Source organism: Colias philodice, chromosome 8 (genome assembly GCF_061535455.1).
Source record: "Colias philodice isolate Cphi_HAF_F1 chromosome 8, ilColPhil1 Martin Lab GWU primary, whole genome shotgun sequence".
Taxonomy (NCBI): domain Eukaryota; kingdom Metazoa; phylum Arthropoda; class Insecta; order Lepidoptera; family Pieridae; genus Colias; species Colias philodice.
The window spans coordinates 7,934,807-7,955,202 of NC_143093.1; the positions used below are offsets into that span (position 1 = coordinate 7,934,807).

The window sequence follows — 20,396 nt, forward strand, 5'->3', positions numbered from 1 at the left end:
CGCAAATAACATCGACGATGTATACGAATTACGGTCTGTTCGGTCGGTATACTTCGGTCGTAGGTATCTAGATTTATTTCCAAGTAATGCTTTGAAAAATACGAAAAAATATATAATTTTAACATAAAATGCTTTAAAAATACAATAGAACAATCCACACAAATTAGATTTTAAACTATAGTTTCTAAATGTTGCCTACATTGCATTGCCAGCTATTACAGCGCCATCTAGCAATTGTTAAAATGTGATTTATTTCAAAATTTACAGTATTACGGGCATATTTAAAATCATTTAAATTTTAATAATAAATTTATAATTAATAAGCAAATACTGAGTAGGTCATCTTTACGATTATGAATATGTAAATAAAAAGAATTTTAATTGAGAGCATTGCCTTTATGTTGGCGGACATGATCATGACAAACTTTCGTTCGTATTTCGTCCTATCCGTCGTGAATATGTGGGAAAATGTCGAAAATTTTATTTCAATCAATAGATACGCATAAATTAATACCTTTTTTAAATCTATAGTGATTCAATGTGCCTAAATTATTTAATTTTCAATTCTAATAACTTTCTGTGTCGAATAAAACTGTGTTACAAGGATAGTTCGAAAAATGTTATTGTGTGCTAAGTTTCATAATGGCGGCCCGTCGCGTCCCCCGCGCCTCCATTTCGTTGACAGTCAAATTATGACAATGCCGATACGTAGAAATCAAAAACTGTGTGTAAACTTATAAATAGTTTTAAGGGTTTTAAAATAGTTAATAAAAATGAACCAGGACCACCATAGTATCAACGCGGGTGGCGGCCAGCCCCCAGGCAGTGCAGAGGTTTGAATATTCTTTTTTGTTGTGATTAAAGCCATTAATGTGATGTTTTTATCAAACATATAACTTGTTTACAGTCCCAAAATCAAAGAGTGCAGTCTGCTCAACAGCAGCAACAGAGTAATCTTACTCCTACTACATCTGCTACTGACCTACGGGTCAACTCGGCAGCTGTGAATGTAGCTTTGTCGAGCGTCGCTAAATATTGGGTGTTTACAAATTTGTTTCCCGGCCCATTACCACAAGTTTCTGTGTATGGCCTACCAGCCAATGCTAGGATTGAAAATGGGAAGCCTGTCCAGGTATAGAATGATCATTTTTCCTATTGGTTTTCCCAATTTGTTGTTTTACTGTATCACCATGTTCAAGTAACCAACTTTAATTTCCCTTTGATGTCCTATTGTTGATACAAGAGTTTCTTACAGTAATGTACCTAATTTAAATTTATTTGATTATTTTTTGAAATTTATTTTTGTATAAGTAGATTATTATAAACAAAAGCTATAAAAAGCTACTCAAATGTTTTGTGTAAGAATTATAATCATTTTTCACTACTGTTTAAGCTTTCTACTATCAGTTAAAAGATTTCAATGACTTTATTAACAAATGGTATAACGAGCCAGCCCTATTGAAATAATAAGTTAATGTGCTGGCATTGTTATACATTTTATAGTTTCAATTCAACATTAATAGTTATTATTATAAATACATAATATACATTTCTTAGGAAAGTAAAATATCATCCGTTACAAATGTATAATTAAATATATCTAATCATTCTAGGATCTTGGACAAGCACACGCTAGTATACTGAACGGAGATCCTAATATAATATTAGGTCATCACTCAGGCCAACCACAGGTCACAGTGTCTGCTGGTGGTCAACAGATTCCCATATCTCAAATAATAACGACTCAATCAGGACAAGGACATGGTAATTTGAATTTTATTTACAAAACTACAGTGCAACAATAGAAATAATTGATGGTTCTATGATTATAATTATAAATCGTTGTAATTAAGTTGTAAAAAAATGACAACGCAGTTGGTGCAGTGGTAAAGTAACTGCCTACTGAGCCGACGGTCCCGGGTTTCCAACCCCGGTCAGGGCAAATATTTGTGTGATGAACTCAACTATTTGTTCTTGGGTCTGGGTGTTATTATCTATATATGTATTTATTAAATTAAATATTATATTTATCGTCGCCTAGTATCCACAACACAAGCCTTAATTGAGCTTACTGTGGGACTAGGTCGATTTGTGTAATAATGTCAAAAAAAAATCATAATGATTGGATGTGGCGCCGATGCATTTATTGATATTTAATTTATTTTTAGAAGCTCTTGTGGCACACAATCAGCAACAAGAGCTCACAGCGCAACAAGCCGCAGCTTCACAGGTGTCGGTTGGTTCAGGGCAGGCTTCTCACCAGCAGGTACCCAATAATCGGGTCGAGTTTGTTCAACACCATAACATTGATATGGTAAATTATGTGGTAACCCACTACCTATTCTAGCGGGAATGATAAACATGTGCTGTAGACTAGCAGGTAGAACATCTGTAATGCATATGTTTTAGACTTGCATGAGATTACTGTCTATAGGAAAATAGGAGACTTTATTTTAATCATTATTTGATAGAATTTATTTTAATTTCTGTATCAGTCTAGTTAGTTCCTTTTATCATGCATGAAGTATTTAGTTGATTTAATCCTATATGTCAATAGCATGGTTTAAACATTAAATACATTTCAAAATTATATTATACTTGTAGACAGACCATTTAACAAAACCTTAACATCATAATATGATATAACCTTAACATCTTAATTGCAAGTGTAACTACAAGAGCACAGATTATACAACAAAGTAGATTTTTTAAAGTTCTTTGTGCTTTAGATGTTTAGTATTTTATTAAAATTAATACTTGGGTATTTAAAATAACTTCCATGGTCATAAAATTTCAAATTAGCCTATTGTTTTGCAGCAACACCTACTTCAACAACAGTTGATGGCTGCCCGGCCTGAGCATGCCAACCAACAGGTGTGTAAATATAGAATTATTTACTTTTCACATGATGATCTGTGTAATAATTTTTAATCAAATTATAATAAAATTTAAAGGACTAAATAATAAATAGTCATCATGTGATATTATAGGTAATAATTTAATATTCTATTCATGGAAGAAACCTTTTTTAAGTAAATTCTTCAATCATATCATGCATCCATCATAAGAGTAATTCACATGTACATGTCAATTAACTAATCATATGACTGTTTTCACTCTTATGCAATCATCAAACTTTAGGTGAGCGAGGTAAGTTACTTAATCTTTTTATTTTTTAACACTTTTAATGTAAATTTTACAAATACTTAACAGTTTTCACAAGTTTCAATACAGGAAAATACAATGTATTAGTATTTTATTTGTAACATTATTTAACTATTTCAATCAGTCAACATTTTCACTACTTCACGCAGCGATCATTTGCTATAATTGTATAAGTAGTTATAAATGCCATAGCCACACATAATTGTTGTTTTTTTTTATTTATACATATTATTAGAAAACTTTGTGACATTTAGTATCTTACCAATATTATTTCAATAGATTCAACTGACAGTAAGCGAAGATGGGATTGTTACTGTGGTGGAGCCGGGGGGCGGCAAGCTTGTGGACAAGGATGAACTTCACGAAACTATCAAGATGCCAACCGACCACACCCTCACTGTGCACCAGTTACAACAGATTGTTGGACATCATCAGGTATGTACCCATAATATGTATCATATTGTACTGATAATGCTCATGCCTATTTTATGTGGCCTTATTGGCTAACTCAGGCCCCAGAATCACAGACACAATAGAAAATCTATTGTGTTGTGGACCGATTGGGCCGTTCGGGGCTCAATGGGTTAAACATAAAATAATGTAACATCATAAAAATAACAATTAGGTAAAAAGTTAATATATGTATATATAATTTATAATTATTGTTGAAAACGCATTATGTTTATATTAATGGTAAATTAATTGAATAGCCTAAATTTAAGTATGTCTTTTTGTTCCATCAATAAAAAAAAATTAGGCAATCTAATGAGTTGAATCTTTTTTAAATGTTTATTTATTTATTTATTTATTTACCTTTCAGGATAAACCCAATGCGGTTCTGACTTGACTAACACTAATTCTATACCAGTGGCGTGCATTCCATAAAGACATAAAGACACTGCCTACCCTAGCATTTACCAAACTCTAATCAATATTTAATATCCATAAATGAAATTCACAGCGTCATTATATTTTATTAATTACGCCATGTAGTATGAAACAAAAATCAAAATATTTCAAATATATTTCAGATCCATCTATTGGTATTTTGGTGGCATTATTATTTAATTTCAATAACACAGCTCAAGTCACTATGCATGCGCTTCACTAGCGCCGCCACAGGACTCAGTACGTCACGGGACGGCAAAGACACAAACTATCCGTGTCTAAGTTTTTATATGTGTGCTCTGCGTGTCTACGCATATTTTATATGTGTGCGTGCCTATAAACACGGCACACTGATGTTATAAAACCACGCACACAAACACACAAGGTAGGCAGTGTCTTTTTACGAAGATATACGAATTGGTACGAACCGAATTCGGAACCACATCGAAAGCCGAAACTGAAGTTGAATATGCGACCAATTTAAGAAGTGTGATAATTTATACATTTTTGTAGCGGTAAAGACCATCTGCAAATAGTATCATTATTCGTTTGTTTTGTTTTGGAAATAACAAACGTTACTTAATATTTTACTTTGAGGTTAAATTTGTTTTTTGAGAAAATTAATAATGTTAAATAAGACAATTTGCAAGTGAAGTGTTTTGGGAGTAACTAAATAGATTATGTCTATCGTGAGTGTATTAATTTGTAAGATAATAATTAGGTATAATTTAACGGAAAATTCTTATTTTTGTTTTATGAATAAACATTTATCAAACAGAGACTTAGTGATAGAAAAAAGAGCCGATCTATACCGGAATTTGTAATATACAAAGGTAAAGTTAATCGTTAATTTCATAATATAGAACACTAGTTATTATAGGTAGGTACTTTGAAAATTATTTTATAGTAGGTAGGTGTGTAAATCGTAATATATTTTCCATTATTTTGGGGAATACAACGTATTGTAAGCTCATAAATGAGTACAGCAATGTGAAAATATAAACATTGCAGTCTGTAGGTATTCGTTATTATGACTTAATATCATTACAATATTTCTGCCTACCCTGTCGAAAAACTCTGTGCACGCCCCTGTTCTATACAAATTGTCACATTAATGTTATAAATTTTCGTTTATCACAGGTAATAGACAGTGTGGTTCGCATTGAGCAAGCTACCGGCGAACCAGCCAATATATTAGTCACACAAAATCCTGACGGAACAACATCTATAGAAACAAGTGCAGCAGATCCCTTGTTGGTTAAAGATGAAAAGGCTGTCGGTAAAATTGAGGCGGCGCAGTTTGCTGCACCCACTGAAATAAAAGATATCAAAGGGATTGATTTGAAGGTAAGGCTTAACTGGTGATGTCAGACCAAAAAAGACTGTGTCCAGTATTTTCACTAGTATCCAAACCAAGAAGCTTATACTGGAGATTGCACTATGACCATTAACTTGTAAGAAGAAAATATGACCTTGAATGACGCCTGTATGTATTTTTATCCCTTTCACACCAACCTGCCAAGTTAGGTGTGAAAGGGATAAAAAAACATACAGGCGTCATTCAATGTCATATTTTCTTGTTACAAGTTAATGTTCATACTGAAATCTCCAGTGATATAAGCTATAAGATATAAGCTTCTTGATCCAAACCATACAAATATGACATTCTTTGGTATGTTGTCTTATACAAGATAAAAGTTACATTGACATGTTTTATGATGTTTGTAAGAATGTTTTTATGTATCAACTATCAAGCTAGATTACTATCTAAACCTGTGTTTACAGAGTGTTGGTGCAATGGGCATGGAAGGTGCTGTGGTGAAGATATCTGCAGCGGCTTCAGACCACGACTTGCACGCAATGTACAAAGTTAATGTTGAGGATTTGTCTCAGTTACTCGCATATCATGAGGTTTTCGGGAAACTCAACTCGGAGGCGCAACAACCGCAACAGCAGCAACCGCAGCAACAAACGCAAGAGACTAAGGTGGGTAAAAATAAGTTGTTTATAGAAAAAAAAAAATGGTTATTAAAATTAAAAACTAATAATGTACTACACATGAAATTTATTATGATTGATGTAAATAATAAATATGTTTTTCTATATCCTGTAAATACATTATTATGTACACTTAACACTACACTCTAAAAAAAGGTAAAATACATTCAATTCAATTATTTCTTTCAAATCAAATATTATTTATGACTAGCGGTCCGCCCCGGCTTCGCCCGTGGTACATGTTTACGTTTTCTCTACATAATAACCATCCTCTAACTTCAAGGAATATAATAAAAAAAGAATTATTGAAATCGGTTCAGCCGTTCTCGAGTTATGCGCTTACCAACACATTTTGCGATTCATTTTTATATATAAGATTACACAAAATATATATGTAAAAATCTTTGTTTTCAAGCCCGTGTTATATGAAGTGGAGATAGAAGCAGGAACTAGTGCAACCATGTCAGAAGCCGAGGCATCTCCTGGTCATCATTCCTGTGATATTTGTGGAAAAATATTCCAATTTAGATATCAACTTATTGTACACAGGTAATACTAATAAACCAATTTTTATTGTGTCCTATATATAAATATATATATAAATATATAAAAATAAATTTTATCTAAGTATAACATCAATATGAATTCAATTTTGTTTTTTAATAGCATTAGTTTAAACTTTTAATTTCTAAGTATGTACTCATAAAATGTTATTTGTTTTATTTATGATAATTTAATTTTTCTCATACAGGCGATATCACGGAGAAAATAAACCATACACATGTCAAGTATGTGGAAATGCTTTCGCCAATCCCACAGAACTATCAAAACATGGCAAATGCCATTTAGGTAAGATTTTTTTAAAAAGCTTAATTATTGTCTACTCTAACATTTTATGACACTTACATCAATAGATAGAAATAGAAACTACACAACATTTTGTATGTATATAAGATATATTATTGAGGATTTTCAAGAAAACCAATTTGATTCTCTGTATATTCAAAGTTTTTATTTTAGAAAGTTTTCACAATAGTTAATATACAAGTTTGTTACTATAACAACTTAAAATATTATGTAATCTCACCTGTAAATTCAAAGAAACGACATTTAAAGTCCATATACAGGGTGTAATCGTTAAGTGTGCACAGGCGATTATTCCGTAACTATTGCAGATATCAAAAAACTTTAAACTGATATCGAAAGTACTTAACCTAATGAGTAAAATGGCCATAATAAATTTTTGAAAATAAAACGAGAAATATCCAAAAATGTTACATTAAACGCTCCCATACATTTTATTTCCCATACATTTTGTATTCATAGCAGATTATCGAAGTGAGGTCCTCATTGTGCAATACAATGAGGAGCTCTATTTGCAGTTTCGAAATGAACTTCCCTTCAAATTTGCGAAGTAATTTAAGCAGAAAACCAAAAAAAGAAAGAAAAAGCTAAAATCTTTCATATTAAATGTACTAGGTTGATCCAAAAGTAATGATAATTGGGTATTTCCTGTGTACATAAAAATATAAAATAACTGTTTTTTGCTTGCTCATGTACTCACTAAGTTATCACAAAAAAATCATATCAATAGGCCACGTTTCCAAGTATTTACATTAATTTGAATGTGAACCGTGCGTGCCAGAATTTTTGCCGACAAAAAGAAGAAACAACAATTCGACATTTAGAGGGTGAATTTCTAAATTCTTAATGAGATCAGGATAATTTTTTGGCACGATTTGTGATCATGGACGTTACTCGGGTTCACCATGTTTATGCTGAAACCAAGAAACAATTAATGGCCTGGATGCGAGCTTCCAAAGAGACGATGAAGAAATTCAAAGTGAAAATTAGTGGGATAGATTAAAGCGGCAGTTTTTGGGGCGCCGAAGGAATAATTTTGGTGGAATATTTTAAGAAGGTAGCCACTATGTTGGGCTCTTACTACACAGACCATAATAAAAGATTGCGGTAGGTTAGTAAGGAAAAGAGACATGGCAAACTGCGGGCTTGAATGTTGTTTCACCAAGACCACGCACCAGATCACAAAGCGTCAGTTGCAATGGCTGCCATTCAAAAATCGGCATTCCAAATGCTTGAACACCCACCCTGTTTGTTAGATCTAGCTCCTAGTTATTTCTATCTCGTTCTTCGGCACAAAAAACACCGTCTTAGCAAAAAATTTTACGACGATAGCGAAGAGATGGCCGCGTTGAGGGGTTTTTACGGATGAAGTCAAAGTTTTTTTTTATAAGTTTTGGAAAAAAAATATCGAAGTATATTATCTAGTTAGAAGACTATCTAGCGAAATATTTTAACTGTAATGACCTGGTTTAATATTGATTATAATTACTTTTGGATCAACTCATGTACATGGGATAGTCATATCTCATACTAAATGTATGGGAGGGTTTCAAGTGAATTTTTTAGATATTTCTCGTTTTATTTTTAAAAATTTATTATGGCCATTTTACTCATTGGGTTAAGTACTTTCAATATCAGTTAAAAGTTTTTTGATATCTGTAATAGTTACGAAATAATCGCCTGTGCACACTTAACGATTACACCCTGTATAGTAAATCCCCAATTATATCCCTTCCATCTTTAAGCTTCATTATAAATTGCGTTGCACACCAGCACACAATACTTCAATCGTATCTCGCCCTTTTCTTTCACCGCCACGTCAATCCGCGCCACAGATAACATGAACACGCGAAGCGCGGCAAATTCGAATATTGATGAAACATTATTTCATTACATGTATTATTCTAAAATTATCTATGTTTTTAGCTGGTGACCTTGCCGAGAGACAAGCGAAACGTCTCTCCCAAGACAAGCCGTATGCTTGCACCACGTGTCACAAGACGTTCTGGCGTAAGGAGCACCTCGATAACCATGTACGGACTCACACTGGAGAGACACCTTACAGGTTACTAGAATTTATTCACATAAAAAATTTAAATAAAAATAAAAATTTCTTTATTCGTTTCAAAAAAAATTTTACATAATATTATTACATATGTTGCATCGAACCCCACACTAGGATCCCCTGTGTTATGAGGCTCAAACATATTCTTTGTGTTCTCTCATTATGTTCATAATAATATAGTCAAAGTTTTAGTGATAATATGTTACATGTAGTTTGTTCAACTATTTCATATTCATGTGTTCAAAAATTCATCCTGAATATTCAACTTCATTGATTCATTTATAATTATTTTAATGTAGTATGTTTTCCCTCGAAATCAATAAAAGTATGAGTTAACATCTACAAAAATTTAATATCATTCTCTATTACAGATGTCAATACTGTTCAAAAACATTTACGCGCAAGGAGCACATGGTGAATCACGTACGAAAGCACACGGGCGAAACTCCGCATCGCTGCGAAATTTGCAAGAAAAGCTTCACAAGGAAGGAGCATTTTATGAACCACGTCATGTGGCATACTGGTAAGTGTGACAATCATATTAGATTTGTTTAAATTTGTGTTACAGAATTGTAATGATCAAATTGTAGTCTAAATAAGTTATCAAAAAATAAAAATACAAGTAAATGCAACTAACACAAATGAAAATGAAAATAAAATACAAATATCTCTTTATTTGCATACTACAAGTTTAATTTTTATTTAAACATGTTAGGCAATCATGCAGCATTTTTTATTTTTTCTATGAGCATTTAAATGTTTACTTTTTCTTTCTGCTTGAAGTTATTAATGCTTTAGTATTAAGTTTTAAAATAGCATGTCATACATTCAATATAGAGAAAAATGTGAAACCAAGCCTGCACCAATATCAGGGGTTTTGCAAGTGGTGCAGAAAGTAGAAAGTTACTGAATGATTCAACTATTTGTCCCGCATATCGAGCTAGTCATGTTAAGCTACATTTCAAGCATCTATAGTTCGCTTACATCATTTAGGGCGACTAACAAATAAATGCACAGAAATTTTTGAAAACATAGTTGCATCATTGATGAAACGTTTTATTTTCTGCCCGCTTGAATAGGTGAAACGCCGCACCATTGTCAAATATGCGGCAAGAAGTATACTAGGAAGGAGCATTTAGTGAACCATATGCGCTCGCATACTAACGACACGCCGTTCCGATGCGAAGTGTGCGGCAAGTCGTTCACGAGAAAGGAACACTTCACCAATCACATATTGTGGCACTCCGGTTAGTATCGCTTCCTTAATACGCTTATTTCTATCACGCCTCGGTGCTCAGGCTTGGATTTACACTGAAATTGGGATTTCTTACATTTAGAATTGGCTGCTGTTTTAGTAGCAGTTTTGAAGGGTTTTTTTACTCAGTAATCTTAGTGAAAAAATATGAACTTATTTTTTTAAATATCATAAGCACGCAATGATTTAATTTTACAGGTGAAACCCCGCACCGCTGCGACTTCTGCTCAAAGACGTTTACGCGCAAGGAGCACCTATTGAACCACGTGCGCCAGCACACGGGCGAGTCGCCGCACCGCTGCAACTTCTGCTCGAAGTCGTTCACGCGCCGCGAGCACCTCGTCAACCACGTGCGCCAGCACACGGGCGAGACGCCCTTCCAGTGCGGCTACTGTCCCAAGGCGTTCACCAGGAAGGATCATTTAGGTAATTTCAATTTATTTAATGTTTTTTTGTATTGGAAATGTTAATTCTTTGTTAGAGTAATAGAGAGAATATGGATGGATTTTTCGTTCTAGTGTCACGAAACTTGTAATAGAAATATTTTATAGTAATTTAAATTTTAAACATAACAATTAACATCAGAGGTAGAGGTCAAAACACTGCATATTAAGTTAAAAAATAAAAAAAATACTAAAGTACGAACTGAAAATTCAAAGTTATTTAAGATGAACTCACTGTTTGGAAAAATCTAAAAATGTTGTTTTTCCTTTTGTAGTGAACCACGTCCGGCAGCACACGGGCGAGTCTCCGCACAAATGTTCTTTCTGCACGAAGTCGTTTACGCGCAAAGAGCACTTGACGAATCACGTGCGACAACACACGGGCGAATCCCCGCACCGGTGTTCATACTGTGCTAAATCCTTCACCAGAAAAGAACATCTCACTAATCATATCAGGTAATTAAATAGATTTATGAAATTAACTAGATATTATATGCAATGCTACGCATATTCGAAGATATTTTAATCAACATTTCAAAAAAAAAAAGGTAAGAAAAAATGTTGTGCTAGTAGAATGTAGTAAGTAGATTTTATACATATTTGGTAGAAAATGTATTTCTTATTTTAATTAAGTAGTAATTTAGAGATTCAGTAACTAATATTACATCAGAGATCAATGAATTTAGAATGCTTGTTCTATAAGGAAAATTAAGTTATTAATTTTTAAGTTTTTGTGTATGGGTACTTTTTAATATAAGTTTACTAATATGAAAATTGGCAATAAAAATATGATTAATTCTGTTGATAAAATTGTATTCTTCTAAGATTTCGCCACATAATCGACATAATGCTGTGCTACAAAATGTTATATGTGTTGTATTTGCTTGATTAAAATTTAAAATAGACCTGGCAGCTTGTGCATGTAACTAACTCACCGCACAAATTAAAATAAAAAAAAATGAATAAAAAGTGGCATTTGTGTGAAGTTTCCTTTATGCTAATAGTAGCACAGCATTGTGCATTCCGATTTGAGACGAGCTTATCTTTGCTTCCGCTAGCGGTGTGACTGTTATTATGTGTGTTATTCAAATCGGAATGTACTCTGTGCAGACAGCATACGGGGGAGGCTCCATACAAGTGTACGCTATGTCCGCGCGCGTTCGTGCGGAAGGAACACCTTAAGACGCACGTGCGCACGCACACGGGCGAGTCGCCGCACGCCTGCACCTACTGCAACAAGACCTTCACGCGCAAGGAGCACCTCACCAACCACGTGAGGTGAGTCCCCCTCGGCTGCCGGGATCGCTTTCGTGGGTTCTATTTTGTAGTAGTGTTAGTGTATTTTGAGCAATGTGCATTGGCATAACAAAGGTAGTGTAGTAAATGTAATTGGGAAATGCAATTTTATGTATCAGTATACCATGCATTTATTAATTTTAGAACTATTTATATATATTTAGAACTACGTTCATGGGAAAGTTATGTGAAATAACATAATTAACATCTCTCTCTTGTGTCGGCCCCCATGTCAGCATCAGGGTTGCACCTGGAGCGGGTTATTTACTTCCACCAGTCCATGGTGTCTCTTACTACCAAGTAAAAATAGATTTTGATTTGATCTGTTCATCTCGTTGGTGAACGAGCGCGCGATCCTTTGCCCTATAAATTCATCTAAAAAAGAATGCACAAATTCCGAGCACACGTGTCAGAAGTGAAACTCCTTTGGCAAGATTCAAAGATACATAAATCGTCGCGCTCCATGAAGTGACGATATTGCCATGACGCGACCTTGAAATATTACTCTCAACGCACCTAAAGTTTCACAAAAATACGATAAATAAATCGTATCTATACATTGCAAACATTGTTTCAGACAACACACGGGCGAGACGCCGTTCAAGTGCACGTACTGCGTGAAGTCGTTCTCGCGCAAGGAGCACCTCACGAACCACATGCACTTACACACGGGCGAGACGCCGCACAAGTGCCCGTTCTGCACCAAGACCTTCTCGAGGAAGGAGCACCTGACTAATCACGTGCGGTGAGTGTGCAATCAATTGAAGGAATGTTTTTGAAGTGAAAACTTCTTTAGCGGCGTTGAGCACTTTTTCTGTAATGGGTATAAAATCTTAAACTCGCGTCAGGACACGTGACCTGATCGAATAAGCGTAAGAGCGTATACGCACTATGCGGGTAACCGCATTGCGGGTAGCCGTCCGGCTGACCGCAAGCACAATTATGTACGTAATATTCATTTCTATGCGCACTGTGCGGTCTGCGGTAGCCGCATCGCAGTGCGCATAGAAATGAATATTACGTACATAATTGTGCTTGCGGTCAGCCGGACGGCTACCCGCATAGTGCGTATACGCTCTAAGACGGATACCATTCCTTCAAATATATATGTATAATGCGAGATAGACGCATAATTATGGCCATCTAATCAGTTTTAGCCTATTGAGAATCTTATTGAGAATCTTAGTATATTATCTTAGTATATTACGAAAAATGACGTGGCAATAGAAAGATTTTGTTGAAGTAATTTTTCGTCTATCCAAAACATAATAATCTGGTTTATAAAATTAAATATGTATATGTATTTTTATTTTCACGCAGAATACACACCGGCGAATCACCACACTGGTGTCAGTTCTGCAAGAAAACGTTTACGCGCAAAGAGCATCTCACGAATCACATGAAGCAGCACAGCGGAGACTCGTCGCACGCTTGCAAGATTTGCTCTAAACCCTTCACTAGGAAGGAACACCTCGTCACGCATATGAGGTAATTTACCTAAATATTACTTTATATTTTTCCATATGAGAATCTATTTTGTAACTTCTGTTATATTTGAGCGTTGTAGTTGATGTTGTTAAATTAATTAACAAGAGGTTTTGTAATTTTTCTAATCTGTTTAAGGCTGCAGTCTAGCAAAATTGCGTTTTCAACAAGTTATTTGAAAATTTTTTCCCGGCTAATGAAATGATAAACTGAATTTTTTTTTCTTGTTTATCAATAAGTGTTATATACGCAATGCGCGTGAATTTTTTCACATTTATAAAGTTACTTTATGTTACCTTATGTGCCTTCAAGATAAGTCTCTTTCTCCCAAAGACATTTCGAGCTAAGTTTGTGCACTCACTACGTTGCAACCGATTACAATTTACACAATCTGATCAGCACATCATTATCCTTATATAGTCGTTATTAAAAACTGCTGAATACAATTGCCGAAAAACTTATGATTTTCTTAATTAGAACGTTATAAATTCATTAAATTTCCCATTTTTTGCCTTACAAAATCTATTGATAAATACTGCTAAAAGTTATTTTTTCCATTAATTTATTCGAGTTGGTTGAAGACCAATGAGTATTAATCCTTTAAAAAAATTTTTTTTTTAATTTTGATAATTCTTTAAATATTAAAATATATTTAAAATAATTAGGAAAATTCCTAGCGAATTTCTTTAGTCGCGCTCCTTGGGCCGGAGCGTTCTGACGTGTGCTCTACGCTCGATTTTCCTTCATACCGAAGTGAAAGTTGCTCTACTTCATTAAATTTAATATTTTTGTTAATTGATTATTTTTATCTTAGTTTTGTGCAAATATTCGTATTTTTAAACATTTGATTTCGATATGGAAAATAAACGAAAAAAATACGCGTGTAACTACTAGAAAAAAAATTATCTTCGAACATAAAGTTAATGAAACCAATCGAGTTACAGTAAAAGTCTATCTCAAAATTTCGCTGTCTGTTGACCAACCGGCTCCCGGTTGCCACCGTTTGCGAAAATCGCGAAAATGTCATTACACATATGAGGGGATATGTAGATTGCAAAGGTGATTGGCAACAATTTCTTTATTTTACGGGGTGTCAGTAAAGGGATGTATATTTCTTTAAAACTAAAGTAAGCTCATAAATTTTCTTATAATATAATTTTTTTGAAGTTCCAAAAATGTTTATTTTTCGTTTGAGAAATACGAAATATAATATAAACTTGTATTGAGAACTTGAACTTCCCAAGTTCATCCGGGGAAATCCCCATACGGGGAAAATGATTTGTTTACTCCAAAATTGATCCGAGGTGTTTTAATTTTTTCTTCTAGTCATTTTCAACGTAGCGGCATGTTGTTTGATTATTAATTTTGTAACTTAAATACAGGATGTTGGTTTTATATTCTGATCTTACAGACGCGCTGACAAATTTAGTCCGCCATTTCTAGTTTAGTCTACCAACTCTAAGTACCAATATTAAAACGAATGGATTATCATCACATCATCAAAACTCAGATGTAATGGAAGATCACAATAACATAGAAAATTCAGTGGGTGTTGAGAACTAAACAAACACAAGTAACAGAGACGCGAAGAATAAAAAAAGAGGACGAAAACGATAATTCGTTGATGCTTTCCCTTTTCGACGTATTGTTAGGGTACATCACCAATCTGCAAAAAACAAAACTGATGATTCCCAATTGCTGATTAAAAATGAAAAACAAATAATCGACAACAGTGGTGAAAATTTGCTGATCACAATGAAACATCCTTCAGTGGTAGCAGAATTACTCATTTAAAATGTATCGGTGAACAGCGTAAAGGAGAGGAGGACAGGAAAACATTATGAATGTGGATGGTGGATTGTATACAGGGTGTAATCGATAAGTATGTGCAGGCGATTATGACGTTATTATTGCAGGTATCAAAAAACTTAAAACTGATATCGAAATTACTTTACCTAATGAGCAAAATGACAATAATAACTTTTTAAAAGTATAACGAGAAATATCTAAAAAATTTACTTTATACACTCCCATATCAAAAAGGGAAAATGGGACTAGTAGAAGTTAAATGTCTAATTCCGGCAAAAGACATGAATGCGGAAGATGCGGTTAAAAAAAATTTAATATTTGAAATACAATGCAAAAAATAACACTTTTGTCATAGATAAGAATCATGACTATTTTTTTCCAAATTCAGGGACAACTAAACGTTGCAGAAGCAGAAGTCTGCTTATTTGCTGTTTGGACTGGAGTGAATCATTCGTTAAAAATAGAATATATAAAAAGTATGTAACGTTTAGGCAAAATAAAATGATGGACCATTATCAAGATTTTACATAAATTGCCTACTGTCAGAATTGATTGATTCGAGACTTCAGCATTCGATGCCATTGAAAAAAAGAGATAAATCCAGTGCAACCGATAAAGCATCAGAATGCTAGCAAAAGATTTATTAGGTTTATAAATATAAATCTATATATTATACATAATACTAGCGGTCCGCCCCGGCTTCGCCCGTGGTACATATGAAAAATAGATGTTGGCCGATTCTCAGACTTACCCGATGTGCACAGAAAATTTCATGAGAATCGGTCCACCCGTTTCGGAGGAGTATGCAGACTAACATTGTGACACGAGAATTTTATATATAAGATAATAAATCTGTAGAAGACGCGAAGACTGACATCCGCGCGGACGGAGTCGCGGGCGGAAGCTAGTCAGAAATAAATATCTTTTGTTTTCATTTGTGTATTTTTCTATTTTATAATTTTTTAACACAAACATTACATTTTTTTTATTATATACAAAATTTGTTTATCCGTTTTATTAGTTAAACTGAACAACTTTCACTAAGAAACTTAGGTCGAAAAGAATGTATAGAGTTATGCATTTTGTATGGAAAGCTTATTTCGTCCAAATTTCTTTGTAAAAGTTGATCAGTTATATAAACATGAAGTTGAAGATATCAATAGAAAGTATTCGCAAATCTTGTGTACTGATAAAAAAAATCACCCGGTGTAATTTTCACGAAAATTGTTTCAAATTGTCATTTTTGGTACTTATTACGAATATTAAATTGTACGAATGATTTAATTTTTAAAAATTAAGTGGAGCAACTTTCCCTTAGTACATTTGTATTATTTACATATAGGATGACAGGATGCATTTGTTTGCACTACTAGACCAAGCCCTTAAGTATTATGAAAAATTTGCACAGTACACATTTAATTTAGTTAACTCTGCAAATTTTTAATAGTTGCTTGAAATCTAATTAGACATTGTTTCATAGGTCTCACAGTTGTGGCGAGCGACCATATAGCTGTGGAGAATGCGGCAAGTCATTCCCGTTGAAAGGAAACCTCCTCTTCCATGAGCGATCACATAATAAAGGAGCAAATTCTAAAGTATTCAAATGTGAAGTTTGTTCAAAGGATTTTATGTGTAAATGTAAGACTTTGGAAATTATATAGGTTTTTGATTGTTTTATACATATAAAAATAAATTGATAAATATATATTATAATTTTAGCACACTTGGTAACACATCGTCGGTCGCACGCCGCCACAGCAGAAAATAATGCAACAGCTGAACCTCCGGTAGAAATTGATGACTGTACAATTGAGTGCAATAAATGTGATGGTAAAGACCCACTCGAAGTGGATAGAAAGCCTGATATAAGGTATGTGATTTTTAACAATGTTTTAATCTAGGAAAAAATTACACACCAGAAATATTTGTCTCCAGTACATGAAAAACTTATGAAAATATTATTCCAATAGGAAGAATGTTTGTAAGACCAAAAGTCCAAAAATCTTCTATCTAGATTTTGTTATTTATAATTTTAAATTTAACAACCTGCATTTTCTCTAGAGCATCATCGGAAAGCAGATCAACTGAAAATACGGCAACTCAAGCTCAAACCAACACTGTGATGCAAATTACAACACAGGTGAGTTTTAATTTTATATGATGATAAATGATGTCATGTAAATTTTATCAACATTAACTATAATTTAACATTTTTCGGCAAGGCCGAATCTCTTTTATTTCAATGTTTCTTACAGTATGATTCAATCTTAATGGCGGCTCGGCACATCGAACGATCTGTCGCGCAGATAACATTTTAGATATGAGCAGGACATACGTTAAGGGTCGGATCTGCACGCACATGCATTCGCAGCTATCTTCCGAACCGCCATTAAGTTTGAATCGAACTGTATAAACCCTTGCGCTCATACGCATTTATAATATCAGTAGGAAAATGTTTTCAGCAAGTGCAATCAACAGCAGCAACAAGCGCAACCAACGTCACTGCTGGCACTTTTACTGCAACACAGCACCACGCCGGCGCTGCGATAGCGCACCACCCGGTCACCGTGAACTACTAGCAGGAGGACGTTGACTGACCGACGGGTCAGGGCGAACTGCTGCTATTTGTGCCGACGTGATGACGGCCATGTCTGCAAGTTCCTGTGTATAGTTGACAGTGAAACAAGAAGGCGCGGCGGATGCAATCGGAGCGCTTCCCTCGTTGCTATGGTTACCATCGTCTCCCACCCCCAAATTTTTCAATGGAGCGTGCCGACGTGATACGGCCATGTGTGCATGCACTAATGTGTGTGTCAGGACGAACTCCTGCTATTAATGCCGACGTGATGACGGCCATGTCTGCAAGTTCCTGTGTATAGTTGACACTGAAACAAGAAGGCGCTGTGGATGCAATCGATGAGCCAATCGGAGCGCTTCCCTCGTTGCTATGGTTACCATCGTCTCGCGCCCCCAAATTTTTAAATTGATCGTGCTGACGTGATAGCGGCCATGTGTGCAAGTTCCTCTCGACAGTTGACATTGAAACAAGATGGCGCTGCGGATGAAATCGATGAGCCAATCTAGAAATAGATGAGGAAATCTAGTTATGTCGCGCGTATACCCGCACAGCAATATATCACCGATCGAGTAAATGATCTTCCAATAGAATCTATATACCGAGTAGTATAATGTTTTTAGAATGCAGTGGTAAACTGAACTATCAAAATGCAAAATACTATTACACTTCATATTGCTATAGTCACCTCCCATTAATTTTAAGTGAACTTAACAAAATATCAACAGTGAAATTGGACAATAAAATGCGTGATGTGAACATGACTTGGACAGCATATGTGGATCACAATATCAAGAATTGTGCAGTTTATTATAAAAAGCAGAATGCAATATCGTATTGTATTGTAAAGTCTTTGTACAGTTCCTTTTATTGTACATACTTATCATGTATTAATTTTTTTTTAATATTAGATGTAAAAATGATCATTTTAATAAAAAAAGAAATATTTTTCGTAATTATGGAATTTGCCATTTTTTGCTATATTGGCTTAAAAATTCATGTTAAATGTTGATGAACATTAATGTTCTTGTGATATAATTTCAAGTCCCATTTTACTTAAATCTATGTATAGATATAAATGTGATTTAAAAAAGGTTTTTTTTTAATCTTATATGATAATTTAGATCGAGCACCATTTAGTCTGATGGTAGTAATGAATACCATACCAATAATAATACATATTATAATATAGTCACGGGTTACCAGGTTATATTTTTTTAAATCATATAAAACAAACCCATTCTAGTATTATCTGTTTTAATTGCTGTGGTATTTCATGTTAAAGATGTCCTTTCCTTTTTTATATAATATCATAAATGTACATTCCTTTTTGATCATGTACTAACAAATAACAATATTCACCATGGAGATTTTCTTCCATTTTTTTAAATATATAATATGAACACGGTGGTTTATTCAAAAATTTATATTTGCTAACACCATGGGACCACATGAAGCAATGTTGATTCTAAAATACGAAAACAATATTTATTTGGACATCTTGACATATTAAGTTGAACATGTTTGCCATTCTTGTACAGTACAATGTGTGATAACAATGTAGTTCTTAATTACAATTATTTTACAATATACGGGCGGCTAGTTTGCATAGCTTAGTCGACGCGCCAAGTGAAAGTGGTGTTATAATCACTTCATTTCTTTTTATCAGCTTATAGGACTTGTATGTATATGTAAATATTTAGAAGTAATTTATGATCGTGTTAGAGACGTAAGTTGTAATAAAATATTATATCTCCATGTTATTTGGCTGAGTTTTAAACCTTATGTTATGTAAAGTAATAGGATTAACGATTCAGAATCGTCGTGTACTCTATGATTTCCTTTCATATAAGGTGCGATGAATCATTGAGATAATATTTGTTTCAAAAGTAAGCGATGAATTTTATCTTCAATGGTGCCACGCTATTTATATTTTAATATAGATTTTTAAACTGTTAGACACTATAGTGTGTACTAAATCATTAAATTATATTCAGTAATTTGATATGAATGAGATTAAAATATGAAAGAAATAAATGTATTTTATTTATAACAAAAGATACCTTAAAAAACTCATATTAATATACACAGGAGGGCCTTGCTACTTACAAGTTACAAGTAAGCTCTTTCAGACAACAGAATGTGTGAAAACAATATGTGACCTACCTAAAATGGAGGTGGGTATGGTTTAAGTTTCGGCCAGAAACTGAAATTTCCTTGGAATTGAATTCTGAACTTGGCATGGAACAAATATTGATTACTAGCTGTGTCCTGCGGTTGTACTTGTACCTATAGAGCTCAGCTCCTGTTGGTAGAGTGATGATATATAGCCTATAGCTTTCCTTGATAAACAGGGTATCTATATACTAATATTATAAAGCTGAAGAGTTTGTTTGTTTGAACACGCTTATCTCGGGAACTACTGGTCCCATTTGAAAAATTCTTTCGGTGTTAGATAGCCCTTGGATAGCCCATACATTGAGGAAAGCTATAGGCTATATATTGTCTCGCTATGACCAATAGGAGTGGAGCATAGCCAGTATTAGTATAGAT

General features: G+C 34.0%; 1 protein-coding gene across 5 annotated transcripts; it reads left to right on the forward strand.

The window, feature by feature from the left end:
* Positions 1-373: 373 nt before the first annotated feature.
* LOC149486679 (uncharacterized) lies at positions 374-19,887 on the forward strand. 5 transcript variants are annotated; one of them, XM_089698380.1, is made up of 22 exons: positions 374-833; positions 908-1,132; positions 1,614-1,764; positions 2,169-2,314; positions 2,818-2,874; positions 3,445-3,600; positions 5,194-5,400; positions 5,839-6,039; positions 6,467-6,600; positions 6,803-6,900; positions 8,842-8,980; positions 9,352-9,503; positions 10,060-10,227; positions 10,434-10,661; positions 10,954-11,134; positions 11,789-11,956; positions 12,552-12,719; positions 13,295-13,462; positions 16,749-16,906; positions 16,988-17,138; positions 17,330-17,408; positions 17,717-19,887. In XM_089698380.1, the coding sequence occupies exons 1-22, from the start codon at positions 774-776 to the stop codon at positions 17,816-17,818; spliced, it is 3,297 nt and encodes a 1,098-aa protein (XP_089554506.1). In that variant the 5' UTR covers positions 374-773; the 3' UTR covers positions 17,819-19,887. The 5 variants fall into 5 exon arrangements, with proteins under 5 accessions (XP_089554506.1, XP_089554505.1, XP_089554507.1 ...); XM_089698379.1 differs by having other exon boundaries at positions 376-833; positions 17,731-19,887; XM_089698381.1 differs by having other exon boundaries at positions 376-833; positions 2,169-2,266; positions 17,731-19,887.
* The last annotated feature ends 509 nt before the right edge of the window (positions 19,888-20,396 follow it).

What these genes read in the sequence shown, in the direction of transcription:
- LOC149486679 (XM_089698379.1), top strand. Translation starts at nt 774, where the DNA reads ATGAACCAGGACCACCATAGTATCAACGCGGGTGGCGGCCAGCCCCCA. An exon ending in AGATTGTTGGACATCATCAG is followed by an intron (nt 3,601 to 5,193) that starts GTATGTACCCAT and finishes CGTTTATCACAG; the next exon opens with GTAATAGACAGTGTGGTTCG. An exon ending in GATAGAAAGCCTGATATAAG is followed by an intron (nt 17,139 to 17,329) that starts GTATGTGATTTT and finishes CATTTTCTCTAG; the next exon opens with AGCATCATCGGAAAGCAGAT.